General features: G+C 48.0%; 2 protein-coding genes across 2 annotated transcripts; both read left to right on the top strand.

Annotated features, from left to right (window-relative positions):
* The first annotated feature begins 220 nt into the window (after window positions 1-220).
* Window positions 221-3,300, top strand: LOC142573959 (uncharacterized). The gene is made up of 2 exons (XM_075683161.1): window positions 221-434; window positions 3,159-3,300. Exons 1-2 carry the CDS (start codon window positions 246-248, stop codon window positions 3,270-3,272), a joined length of 303 nt encoding a protein of 100 aa, XP_075539276.1. The 5' UTR covers window positions 221-245; the 3' UTR covers window positions 3,273-3,300.
* Window positions 3,301-3,998: 698 nt separating this feature from the next.
* LOC142574512 (uncharacterized) lies at window positions 3,999-13,255 on the top strand. Its single transcript, XM_075683573.1, has 4 exons — window positions 3,999-4,213; window positions 4,734-6,823; window positions 9,282-9,433; window positions 13,249-13,255. The coding sequence occupies exons 1-4, from the start codon at window positions 4,018-4,020 to the stop codon at window positions 13,253-13,255; spliced, it is 2,445 nt and encodes an 814-aa protein (XP_075539688.1). The 5' UTR covers window positions 3,999-4,017.
* Window positions 13,256-13,845: the final 590 nt, after the last annotated feature.

Raw genomic sequence — 13,845 nt, 5'->3', positions numbered from 1 at the left:
CTCCGTCGCAGATGGCTTTCAAGATAGCGCGGCCCAGGCGGGCGCGCGCGACTACGCAACAGCCGCGGGGGTAGAAAGCGCCCTCCCTCTTTCCGGAGCTGCCTACTCGACGGAAGACGGCGCGCTTCCTCCCCACTGGCTAAAGTTAGCCGGGACACCCGTATATGTTAAACCTTTCGTTGCTACATTACCTCACACTGCCACTCTGCGTCTTCAGGCGTTCCTCGCAGCAGGACTCGGCCTCCATGGCTGCTCCTCCACCTCACGAAGGGGACCAGGCGCTTTTCGAGCGGCTGACACAGCTGGTCCTCAGCGCACAGAAGCCCAAGAGCCTAACGCGACACTTCAAAAGGAATCGAGCGGCAGACGAGGTCAGCAACCTGTCCCAGGCAACCGACGGCGCGACGACTACTGTCACTATGGATGAAACCTCTGTGAGTATATGCCGCAATGCATGGCCTCCGAGCTTGCGCAACCTGCACGCAGTTGCGGAGGGTATGTGCAATACTCGGAGGTTTTTGCAAGAATTACCAGAGGAAGCACTGGCGCTGCTGTCGTTCCACTACTGTGAAAATGACGGGTTGCAGTGCGTATGGCAAATAATTACGCTTTTTATTTCTAAAGTACTAAGCAATCGCGTATATTTCCAAACGCAAATATCCAATGGCGTTCTGTGCCCATGCATTTTCATTATTTGTAACGCAATATTTTATGGAAAATTAACTATCTGCAAAGTCACTAAACCGTTTGAAGCCGAAAGGGAAACGTTTGCGCAAATTCCTGTCCACAATTTCAGATCCCGCAGACACACACGCCACTGTTCCCTCTGTGCGTGAACTCTTGCAATGCTTAAAACTCTGTGCGCCGTAAACTAACTCGCGGAGAACAGAAAAACCGCGCGATAAGTGGACGAACGTAGGGGGCAAACAAGCACTGACGCGTAGCACGGAAGAAGCAAGCAAGGGAACAGGAAAAGTCCAGAACAATGTGGAAGAAACACTTACACAGAGAAGTTGCTCATGAGAACTTCTCGATAACTTCGTAACGCATGCTTCCAATGTGGTAGAACAGCGCAGCTTGGGACTTTTTTTGCACTTCGGTTCCTTCTACATCGGGCTTCATTCTACCATGTCCGCTGGGCATTCCCTACGAATGACGCTGATGCGCCTCCGGTGACTCAGTGGCCAAGGTGCGCTGCTGCTCAGCCGGAGGTCGCGGGTCAGATTCCCGACCACTGTGGCCATTTCGATGGGGACGAAAAGCAAAAAAGAAAAAGCACTTGTGTGCTAAATAAACTCAGCGGGTGAAAATCGAAGGCGCTCCAGTACGGCGTCCAGCTCGCACAGCTAAATGTCCATTTGAGACCTACACCAATGAATGAATGAATGAATGAATGAATGAATGAATGAATGAATGAATGAATGAATGAATGAATCAGCGGGCACTTAGACTTGGGGCGTGGCATGTTGTCACGTCTAACTGAAGAAAAGAAAGGGCTGTTTGAGATGCTTGTTTTGTCTTCGACGTTGGACTTTTACATCGACCGCATCAATCAACTGGTAAAACACGTGTGCGTGCCATGCCATCAGTCGTGACAAAGTACTGGAATGCTGAAGGCTCCGCACGTTGGAGCCAGTTGCATTCTTTCGGAGTCCTGATGGAAACTTTCAAGTTTCCTCTACACTTGTTGACGAGACTAGTCGTGCAATGGGTCGCGAGTAGTTGTCACGCACGTGTTGTTAAGCGCCGGATGCCAGAAACGCGTGTGAGCCGTTACAATATTCGATCTGTCCGGCGACACGTTGGAGTGGTAAAGCCGCGGCGAACGCTTAAATCGTCCAGTACGATTGTGAGCACGACAAGTCACTTGAAATTTACGCGTTTCGCATATAGCAAGAAAAACAATATAACAAAAGGAAGAGGGCGTGTCGTTCCAGTGAAATCTGCTTGTTCCGCAGAACATTTGGTCTCATTCTAGATAAAGCACGTGAAATTGCAATTCAGCTGGCGTGTATGTGGAACTAGATGGAAAATGCCCGGTACGGTAGCGCTTACGATCTGTCGTACGGCCTTGGCCGGTCCGACCTGCCGCACCCGACGAAGACTCGGAACTGCCACCAGAACCAGAACGGAACTGCCACCAGAACAGGAGAGCGGTGCGTAAGCTCCGCCTACAGATGCGGTGTTTCTGCTTGTACTAAAGCATATGCATTACCACGGAAGACTTCGCATCCTCGCCAACAATTTTTGGTTTGCACTACAGCACAAAGCAATCGTCTTTGCACGACGCTGCTCTCGGCAGGGATGCTCTCAACGGCGAGAAGCCGACCCGGCGGCGGCGCCGGCTCTGTGGCAGACAACGTCGATCACAAGCCATCTGCGGTGTGGCTAGCAGCGGCCGTTCGATTGCTCCCGCCACCGTGCGATGATGCGCAGGGAGCTGGTTCGCCCGAAATACAAGAGGCGCCGCATCCCATCCGAACCCGCACAAAATTCGTTGGATGTGACTGTAGGCACGACAAATAGGACGCCGTGTGGTACGGTGCTCCTCCGTGCGTCTGATCAAAGGCGGAATTCCACGGCACGCCACGACGTCAGACACGAAGTGCGATATGGGGCTGAAAGATTGTTGTTCCGAATGTGGGAACCAGCGGAAACGAAACTGAGTCTGTTGAAAACTTGTTGGTATACGACTTAGTGGTACGTTGAACCTGGTGTCCCACGCCTAACCCGTGTCTTGTGTTCGGCTGAAGGCCACTGTCGTTGGACATTCGCCACGGACATGGTGTCCGTTATCTATAGTTCCGTTCGATTCGCCTTAGACTTTGGCAACTAGTTCCCACCAGTTCAGTAGCAATTTTCGCTCGTGCGGAACGGGCACGGCACATCTTGCACGAACGCTGCACTACTTTCCTGACAAGCGCATGGAAAGCCGTGATTGCGTCTCCCGAGAATCCTGCACTGAGCGAAACGAATAGCGACGTGCCGCTGATGCCGCCATGTTGACGAAACGAATAGCGGAGCGCAGCACTTCGTGGATTAGTTAAATGGAGCGGCGCTCATTAGATCACACGCGCGGATGCGGTGTTCGGGTGTGCTCTCGACTAATAATGCCGCTTATCTTCCAAAACAAGAACAAGTGCCGTGCTGCTGCGCAGGGAAAGCTGCCATCGACTCATTCTAACGAGGACGCCCAAGGGATCGACGCTAGCTCGTCCCACAAGGCCGACAACAAGAGGAAGGCGCCATACCGCTTGTGGCGTCCGAGCTGATACAAGTGGAATAAACCACCCGTCAATCCTAAGGTCAGTAGAGATGTCCAGACACCATTTGCACAGGTGTGGAGATGAGCTGAAGCATAGCCATCTGGCTACTTGTGCAACAACATCTGCGAGAACTAACTTCGAAAAAAAAAACAGAATATAGCCGCGCTCGTAGTCGGTTATTCTGTATTACTTCAAGATTACATCAATCAATCATGCAGGTTTGAGAGTGCCAGTTGATAGAGGCAAAATTATAATTTGTATCACGCTAAATAGAGAGAAACGGATGTAAATTCTACAAAAGGCTTTCTATAAGAACACTGAACAGAGTTAGCAACTATTACGGTAGGTAAACAGGTAACAATTTATTAAGCTTCTTTTTAGTAATGCCGCCTATGCCACCGTCGAAGTCATTTCACAATTGACCTACGTCTTAAGTATAACTCAAGATGCAAAGTTACATATTGTAACGAAGCCACCACGCCGACTTGAACACTACATTTCAATACCAAGCCCTAGTTGCAATCTTCCAGCATTTGAGCGCTCGCCTTTCTCATTTTCGGGCTGTCTCCATAATGACTAAATTGCAGCGGACTTACTCATGATTACGCTTCATGTGTCTTAGCCGTCTTGTCTTCACCCATAGCAACGATAGGCTGAACAGTCTTACAGTCGCTTACATTAAGCAAGCTGAAAAGGCGAGTGAAGCCTTGCAAGCGATTTACTCACGGTACCGGCTGTTACTTGCGCCTCGATGCAGAGCCGCAGGGAAGCGTTGACACAGACGGCCGCGAGTACGGATGCCGCTCTCTCCACCGATCCTCGTGAATGCCTAGGTCACGTGGCCAAGCAAGGCGAGAGTGCCCCGGCTGATTCCATGCCAACGTCCGCTGCGCCCGACAGGCAAGCATCTGCAAGCCAAGCAGACAAAGTGCCGCAGTCTCGAAAAGGTATAGTACTTGTTATGGACTCAGCGCACGAAATGGCAACGCAAGGGGAAAAAAAAAGAACGGCACGAAGTTTCATAGACAGCTACCAAAGCAAATTCCTGAACCTTTGAAACGCGTCTTTTACGCTTACAATCACCCTGTATGGCACCTAGAGGCTCATATAGTGTAGTCACGATACAACATGCCGTTGCCAACACGTATTTGAGGTGTTCCAGGAGAAAGAGAGAGAGAGTTGTTACGAGGGCATACCTATTAACTTGCAACGCACGTTTGCGCGCACATTTGCAGTTTACATTCCTCATTACGTTTTTAATCACCGCATTCGGCAACCAGAACTTTAGTGTAGTATCCGTAAAGAATGTTGCTGGACTACGCATTGATGGTGTCCCAGGAAAGTATTTCAGTTCCAGAGACGCAAGAATTAGAACGCAAGTCGAAATATAGCCCACGAAAAACGCGTATGCAGTGGCGACACACCATCCCCTTAATATTATATGCGCATTACGTATGCTTGCAACAGGTCCATTCGGCATCGTGACGCGATTCGCTGCGGTCCGAAAACGGCGGCAGTTGATAAGGCTGGAGCAGCAGCAGCAGCAGCAGCAGCAGCAGCAGCAGCAAGAGCAGCGGCAGCCGCAAAAGCAGGAACCTCCTCAACGGCCACAACAGCTCCCGTCATCCAATCCCACGTTCGCCAAAAGCAAGACCGACACGCAGATTCCGGTGCAATCCACGATGAACACCAGTAAAACGACGACGGAACCGCTGCGGCTGCCTGATCATCAACATGAGTCCAGTAACAAGCAGCGAGACGATCCACACCTCGACCGGCACCCAAACACTCCTACCGGCGCAACGAGCCAGCATCCCTCGAGCCAGTCACGCTTCCAATGGCTCCGCAAGTTCAGCGTCTTCGGGAGCACGTCGGGCCCCAAGCGCATCGCTGAGGAGAAATCGAAAGAGGGTAACGTGCCTCACGCAGCCTCCAAGATGCGTGAAACGTACCCGACACATCAACGTCCGGCCGACCGCGAAAACCAAGGGGCGAGTCTCTCGTGGACTAAGCTGAGTAAATGTCCATTAAGTAGCAGGGAACCTTATGCGTCGGTGTTGTCGAGCAGAGCACCAGCTACCAAAGACGAGGATGACAACGTGAAGGAAGCACGTGGGGTGTTCGTTTTCGATGCTCTGGCCGAGCACCTGGACTTCGCGGCGGAGGCCTTCATTACGGCAGCTGCGGGCGTCGTCACCGAGCTCGGCGTTCCGATCCCCGGCGCCGAATACGAGATCAGCAGCCCACCTGAGGCAAACATTTCGTCCCCTGCCGTCCAGGGCAGTAGCTGTGCAACAGCTCCGAACAGTGTCACACCGAAGGATGGGCCCGTTGTAGTTAGTTTAGATAGAGCCACCGCATTGCACGTACGCACCCACGCTCTGAAGACGGAAGAACGCGACGAGAAAAAAGAAGCCCAAGGCGACGAAGCCTCCGACAAGACCCATTTGAAAAAGCGCTCCAGAAAAAACAGGAACGGGAGAGAAAACAAAAAGCAGCAAACCTGTAGGAGTTCTGCTTCCTCGAGGAAGTCCTCGGGGAGGTCCTCCGAACGGTCCTCCCGTAGCCAGACGCCGCGAGCTTCAAACAAAAGCAACCTTCAAGGAAAAAGAAACGCGCCCGTCTTTGTTTCCTTCAGAGAGGAGGAACAACATGACTTGAAAGGTTCGGAGGCTAACCCTGATAGTTCCTCAAGCGATGGTAAGGGCCGAGAAGCCAAGGGTTATGAAGGCGTTGATTTGGCCGCTACTACTGAGCGCCGACACGAAGGGCCCAGCGACCAACTCGTTGAACCAAACGCATGCGAGAACGCAGAAATAAATACACAGGAAGCCCGTTGGCCACCTGCACGGGAAGAACCGGACGTTCCAGAACAATTCTTGGTTCAAATGGAAGCCAGAAAGATTATCGTCGCAATCGCGGCGTCGGCTTCCGCGCGTGAGGCAGAGCAGGGTGGACAGCATGGTAGCCGCGAGCGGGAAAGCCTGCACAAGGGCCGCCAACTCTTGAAGTCGTCCCTCAAAAAGAGCCGTGGTTCTGACCACCCCAAGAGCAAGCTCGGCGACACGGGAGCCAAGGAGGCGGCGGGAAAAATATCTAAGGCGGACCACGAACGGCGCTCCAAGAGGAAGCCAGCGGACCACCACGTCGGAAGCTCGCGTCCTACACCCGAGCCTACCGTTGATGACAAGGACCGAGCAGAAGAGCAGCGAAAGGGAATTTTCGCAACAGCCTTAAGTGCCAGCATGCCTGAATTAGCCGAGGAGTCGCAGTCTTCGAAAGCGGCCGAAACGCCAAAGCCAGCTGCCGCCGCGGTGGTCGCAGACAGGGACAATTCCAAGTCTGCGGCTAGGGGCACGTCGACGGTGCTGCAGCCACAGAATGCACTGACGGAGCAGCAAGAGAGCGCGCCACCCACCGTCCCGGGTCTTCTGAAGCGCAGCGCTGCTCTTCCATTAGCGGCGAGTTCTGCACCCAGTCGGAGCTTGCAGTCCGTCGTCTCTTTCGGAGAGGACGTGAAGGAAATAGCCATGGAAGAATCCTCCACCACGGAAAAGGTGTGTCATGCGGAGTTTTGTACTCTACGTTAGACAGCGATAGCCAGCATGCATGAACTGATTTGCACGGTGTACTAGATGGTAATCCTCCCAAACAGTGGCCTTGAGACTCCTGGGTGTGTTCGCGAGGGATTGTGGCAGATCGGCGGCCGCCGTTTAAAGTGACCCAGCGTTGTTAAACATCGTAAGGAGTGAGAGAGGGACGTCTAAGAAGGCATTCACGATGGATCAAACGTGTAATGAGCGTTTTATAAAGGGACACTAAATATAGAAACGCTTAAATTGGTATAGGCTGACAATACTGGTAAGGTGATCTTTCAGAACACCGTTATTTTTGTAAGCGCGTTGTTACGCGTGAAAATCTAGACTTTGGGCACAGCTGAGGTGGGGGGGGGGGGGGGGGCGAAGGGTGAAGTTTGCAGCTATCTGCCTTTTCAGTTCTTGTGGCTCAAAAGTGAAATCCCTCTTATTTTTATTTCCTGTACTTGCTCTTTGGCACTAGTAAATTAACTTGGGGCGGGGGGGTGCCTGAAAGACGTTTAGTTGATTCAGGGGGTCCGTTAGTGCGAATATTTGGCGTAAGCGCTTGAAAACACTCGACGAAGTCCTTACCAGCAACAATTGATATTTGTCCATATCACAAAAGTACACTGTGGTGCTCCGACCGCGAAAATAATAACAAGTGTCGGCAAAGGCAGAGAAACATTCAGATGAATATTGGGATATGCAGAAGAAAGAAAAGACACTGCAGATCCCATGGATGTGTGTGAACCGGTTATAAAGGCGCCCTTATTTCATGTTTACTGATATGTTTTCGCCTCGCATGTCTTCCTTCGCTCATATGTAGCTCAACGTATCGCGATCAATGCAGAAGTTTAGTCCCATTTTGTTCCTTTTACTTCGTTCTCCACACTCGGTTGCTTTTGAGGCTGACAACTTCTCCGTAGCCAACTTCGTCCCCAACTTGAACCTTGCTCTACATGTCTAATAGAACGCTTGCTCAGCGGCACAAGCCCATTCTGGGAGATTGTACATACCCAGTGGGCAAAGCTCTTGCGTGATCGCAGCAGGAGCAGCAGCCAGCGAAACCCAGGAAACGGGGGACGCGGGGGGGGGGGGAGGCTGGAACTTACAGCTTCGCTTTGCAATTTACGTCTTTGCCTTTAAGAACTGAAATCCGGCAAGGGAAGAGGATAAAGCACAAGAGCTGGGCAATGCATCTGATTAGCTCGCTCTGCTTGTTGCCCGAGTCATTCGGGCCAAACAGGTCCTGTTTCATGGGCGATGCACGGAGTACGGTTGCCCGACAGGCCGGACATCTGTGCAAACTTCCCGCTCACTAAATTAATCCTCTTGGGAATGCCAAACATGTCTAATTTTGCATTTTCTTTATTGGATAGCGCTAAATAGACGCGATTTACTTTTCATAATGACTGACATTTCGTCTGCGCAATTCTTCTTTTGTGTACTGTTACATTGCATAAACATGAAGGCAGTTTCGTTTGTGTCGTGGTTCTTGTTTTGTTGTAGGCCCTAACCATTCACAGTACCTCTATCGGTATTGGCAGCGGTGTTAGTCAGGCATCCATACAGCGGATTTCTTTTTGTAGATCGCGACAAGGTAGCACTATCACTATATATATATATATATATATATATATATATATATATATATATATATATATATATATATATATATATATATACACGCAGGAAAGAGACGACGAACTTTTTGGAAGACTTCTTTTACTTAACGTTTTCGGCTGGTGGACCAGCCTTCGTCAGAGTACAGTACTCTGACGAAGGCTGGTCCACCAGCCGAAAACGTTAAGTAAAAGAAGTCTTCCAAAAAGTTCGTCGTCTCTTTCCTGCGTATGTTACGTCGGGTCCTGCGTGCTGAACTTTGAAGAAAACCCCTATATATATATATATATATATATATATATATATATATATATATATATATATATATATCTATATATATATATATTCAACTTTCTTGCAAGTGCAGCGTGACGTCTCCTGGTGCTGTTGAAGTCTCCCCCAGTCTTGTATTCAAACGTATCCGTCCCGACTTCTTCTACTCGAGCGGAAAGGAATGTCCCATCTGGAATAAGAAATGTCCTATCTCTTATAAGGACCTTTTTTTCGGATATATGTTTCAGTGACTTTCCAAATCGCTCTGCCGTCATTTAGCTACTTGAAAAACCTGCTCCATCATGTGAAGATGGCTTTACAACAAGAAATGGCTTGATGCGCGAAATAAGACACGGACAGGCGTCTAAACTATAGACGCCCGTCCGTGTGTAATCTTCATCCGTGTCTTATTTTGTGCCTAAAACCATTTCTATAGCCATGTGGCAACTAGCCCGACAACAGACGTTATACTAGGCTTTACGACATCCTTTCGCCCGTATAAGTTCAATGCTCACACTCGCGCGGCATCTCTCTCTGGCAGCTCACGCCCCTCTCCCACCTATTCGAAAGGGCTCCACGGTCGGCGCCCAAGCGGGTCCTCTCGACTATCCTCAGGGTTCCCAGCTCGGGTACGGTGTCCGCGCGTCATGCATCCTCGGTCGACTTTGGGCCTTCGCAGTGCGGTGTCATCAGGTACGTGTCCCGCACGCTTAACGCTATAAGCAGGATAAAATAAAATCAGTTGAATTCGGGGCTTTTCAAGGGTGAGAATCGCGATTTGATTATGAGGCATGCTGCATAGTGTGGGACTCTGGAGGAATGTTGACCCCCCTGGGATTATTTAACGACAGTACAATGCGCTGTACACGAGCCTCTATTTTTTTTTTTTTGCTCGTGTATATTTATTTGCGCCAAAACATTATCCGCTTGCGTTCTACATGACAGTCCACATTCCTGCAGACTAAAGGTATCTTGGTCAGATATCGCGTAGACACCTTGTAGTGCATGGGAAGGTATACAGGGGCGAGTAGGTGACGTTGAGGATGACGTTTGTTCGAGGCGAAGATTTGTCTCGCGATTGAAAGCATCATATGCAAAAAATATACGATCCCTTTGTTTTCCTGTGGTTCAAAGGGAGCTAAGTTTAGTGATAAATAAAACATTCAAGCGCAAGAGCATGACAGCATGCGGTCAGAATACAGGCCGATGAATGACTCTTCCTATGATTTGCATAGTCCACGGGATCGGTGGTCGCAGTGCCGCATGACTGGCCTGGCGTTTGAAGGCGCTACTAAAGCAAGAACGTTGGTGCGCAAGTTCCACAAGGCACACCATCTTGTTTGCGGCTTAGGAAGACGCGGAAGCAGGCGTCAAATTGAAATCGTTTGTTGAAACCATTCAGTAAACGTTTGACTTCACCTTTCGAATTTCGCTCTGTGCCAGCAGGCAGTTACAGAAGCGAATAAGTGAAACAGCAAATGATTTTTCTCACTTATTTCATTATATATGACGGGAAACAGTTTGCAGCACTACAAGTTTAACCCTTCTCGATAATTTCAAGAGGCGTTTGTAATAATTTTTTGACCCGAAGTCCATAATAAAAAGAATCAAAAAACGCTTTACACAGAGAGGCAAAACACAGGTTTTGAGAGAGTATATTGGTTCTTGTTTGTCGACTTTTTTCCTTAAGTTTGAAACTATAGGAAGCCCTCAATACGTCGCATCAATACATAGATGGCGTCCTCTCTGCGTAGTGGCGTTGTTCCGCCCAGAGAGAAGCTGGGACTTCATTCCTGCGGCTTCTGAATATGTTCATCGCGAGTTCATCCTATAGCCTTCGCCGCTCTGTACGAAGCTGCATGGTGGGGCGAAGCCGGTGTAGCGCTTAGAAAACTTCTAAGCAATAAATTGAAGTATTCGCTCCCAAAGCAAAATTAACACGGCACCCTGACGTCTGCTATGGCCCATGGAGGTTTTCACCGGCCGACCTGGCGTGGACACAAGCATTAAAACGAGAAAATAAAATATGAACGTGCCTTCACGCGAACGTAGGCTCCAGCTGCACCATGCAATGGAGCCACCGGGGTAAAGCACGGAGCTCGAACTGGTCACACTTCTACATTTGAACCAAACAGTTCTATTCTTCGCAGGATAGTGAAAAAGGCTAATAGCTCTCTCACGCACATGAAGAGGGAATTTTAGCTCGGGTGCTCCTACCTAAACACAAGTAAAAAGAGAATTCGTTTTTCTTGACAACCACTGCACCAAATTTGACAAAGATTGTTGCATTTAAAAGGAAGACTCGAAATCTAGAGACAGTTGGTTTCTAATTTACGATTTAGATTGTCAATGTTTTATTGAAAATTGACAAAAATCGGAAATTTTCAGGGAACGAAACTATCAAGTTTACAACTCTGTAACTTGGCAATGAAAAATAATAACCCAATTCTGTAAATTACATCTAGTAGGACATCTTAAGTGGACAAAATTGATATGTCTCACATGAATGTGAAAAAGTTTAGTTATATGGAAATACAGCTTTTCTTTGTATTGTACACAACGTAACAAGTGCACGTAAGATATAAACTGACATATCAAATTTGTCCGCTTTGAATGATCTAATGGTCGCCGTTTACAGAACTGAGATATATGTTTTTGATGCACAGCTACTAATTTATAAACTGTGTGCGTACATTTTTTTCATACCTTTAAATATTTTAAAATCCTTTTCATAAAATTCAGGCCCTAAATCGAAATTCCGCTAGCAACAGTCACTAGAATTTCCTTTTCTCTCTCAAATACAATAAATTTCAATAAGATCGGTTCAGGGGTTTTTTCGGAAAAGCATATTTTGCGTTTTACATGTATTTAACTACGCCGCGTCGTAGTTGGGCCCGAGCTAAAGCTTTCTCTTAAAGACTTCTAAAAGCAATAAAAGCATACCTTTCATCCTTTCTGATCGGGAAGAATGTCTTTCGTGGCGCTTTGCATCACCGATAGTAGCCAGGCGGAATGACTCCTGCTCGCGCTAATAGGGTTATGTTTGTCCGAAACACGCGGCGGGCCACGTAATTGCCGACTGCTCCGCAGACAAAGATTTACGTCGTTTAAAAGCTGGATTCACACGACGGAATAATTCCGAGGACGAACATGTACGTGGCGTCCCATGGTGCCGCCATGTCACGCCGCGCCAACAATGACGAAGCAGATATGGGCTGCAGGAGGCTGCAGTGCGTGGCCGCGTTTAGCCCCGTCATGCTTGCCCGCGGATTTTGGTCCGTCGTGTGAAACCAGCATTACTGACCCAGTTGCTGTCGCAGAGCTGTCTTGTCCGCAGCATACGCCGGCACCGCCGTCGGCTTCATTTTGTGGCTCTGACGTAGACCCTACGTCACGGAAAGAGCAGACGCCTCGGCGCTCGACGACGGTCGCCGCTTGCAAGAGTAGACGCTGCGTCATTGCAAAGCCGGCGCCAGTAACCATGGTAACGCGGTAAAAGCGCTCGTCCAACACAAGCGCATCAATACTAAAGCGTAGAACCATTCTCGGGCACTTACAAGAAATTAATAAATCAAATCAAAAGGAAACTGAAAGTGGATAATCAGACCATGAACGTCTTGTTTGAATTTCAGACCCAAGAGGAATTTGTAAAGCTTCGAGCTTTTATTTTCCACAACTGTACGGGATGATGACTCTTTAGAATTATGGAGTTTGTTTTTGAAAAATTGCCTGTGGCAGATTGCACAATTCTAGCCCTCCAGGTGGATCATTCAAAGAGATGGGCTTTACTTGCACGTGTAATGGAAGCAGATCATGAACTAATTGAAGGAAATTCAGCAATAACCTTCTTAAATAATTATACTGTGTTATTTATTGCGATTCACGAATTGTAGCCGATGAGGTCGCAACGCATAACCACTTAAAACAAATTTTGAGGATGGCGCTGTTTCTTACAAGCGGTAAAAATGCACTGTTGTTCCATTTTTTTTATAGAAATGCTGTTTTATGCATTGAAGCGCAGAGGTAACTGGAACACCCACGTAATTGTTGTACACTTTGGCAATTAATGTTTCGAAACTAGTGTCATGCTTTTAAAAATTCATTCTAAATGGTTGTGCCTAGCTAACCCACTGGCCACAAATGGTAAATTGCAATATGTACCACAAAGTAACTAATTGGGAATTTACTTTGCTAATTATTATTAATTAGTTGATTATGTGTTCCCATTTTCCATGCCATAATTGTCCGCCACCTCGAATAACCCAGCTCAACAAGAAATATGCGATCTGCCACAGGCGATTTTTTTTAGTTCTTGCAAAGCTTGAATATGTTCACTCGGTCAGTGTATTCTATCGAACAAAAAGTACGCCTTCAACCACTGGGATCAAACCGAGCGGGCCCTGTGTAGGAAGAGTTCGCACACAGGCCTACATTGTAAAACTATTTAGCCCTCTTAAAAGTGTATAACGGTTTAAATGTGTGTAACCCACACCATGACACGCTTTCAGGGTGTAAGGGTGTGAGTTATAGACGGATTTAAACCGTTAATAGCTTTGTAACGATGTAAGTAATTTTACAATATACACCCAGCGCCAGAGCGCGTACGCATCTAATTAAAGTCTAATTGGCCCTGTGGTGATCATCATCGAGTGTTGCTGGAAGGGCACGGAAATTCAGAGCTCCACTGGCCTGGTCAAAACGACAGGCAAGCGATATCCACTCGCACGACCTTAGCTTGACTAATAGGTTCAATGTACTTTTTTAAAGTTTTCTATCCGTCTGCAATTGAATATTTATTATTGATGCAATTAAGGGTGATTGCCTGATGCTGCCGATAAGATGCAAATGTGCAAATTAAAATAAAAATTAAGATGCGAGAAAATGTGGTATTAGCGAGGTAAAAAGGATGTGAAAAGGGATACAAAAGAGCTTACAAAAATGAAAGCGATTGTCTGAAACCAACGCCCTAGCGCAATCACAGTGTTCTCTTGGCTTGAGGTTGAATAAATTTTGGAGTACATGTGCTTGTTGCTTCCTTGGTCTTTGATTTGCTGGGTCCACTGTTTGAGCATAGCCAATGACACGTTTCGTTGTTTACAAACGTG

The sequence above is a fragment of the Dermacentor variabilis genome, chromosome 3, assembly GCF_050947875.1.
Source record: "Dermacentor variabilis isolate Ectoservices chromosome 3, ASM5094787v1, whole genome shotgun sequence".
Classification (NCBI taxonomy): domain Eukaryota; kingdom Metazoa; phylum Arthropoda; class Arachnida; order Ixodida; family Ixodidae; genus Dermacentor; species Dermacentor variabilis.
The sequence above is the reverse complement of the archived record's forward strand: the minus strand, read 5'-3'. Positions and strand labels throughout refer to the sequence as shown.

Coding starts and splice junctions, on each gene's coding strand:
- LOC142573959 (XM_075683161.1), top strand. CDS start 246: ATGGCTGCTCCTCCACCTCACGAAGGGGACCAGGCGCTTTTCGAGCGG. Junction 435..3,158: donor TCACTATGGATGAAACCTCT/GTGAGTATATGC, acceptor GCTGCTGCGCAG/GGAAAGCTGCCATCGACTCA.
- LOC142574512 (XM_075683573.1), top strand. CDS start 4,018: ATGCAGAGCCGCAGGGAAGCGTTGACACAGACGGCCGCGAGTACGGAT. Junction 4,214..4,733: donor AGTGCCGCAGTCTCGAAAAG/GTATAGTACTTG, acceptor TGCTTGCAACAG/GTCCATTCGGCATCGTGACG. Junction 6,824..9,281: donor AATCCTCCACCACGGAAAAG/GTGTGTCATGCG, acceptor TCTCTCTGGCAG/CTCACGCCCCTCTCCCACCT.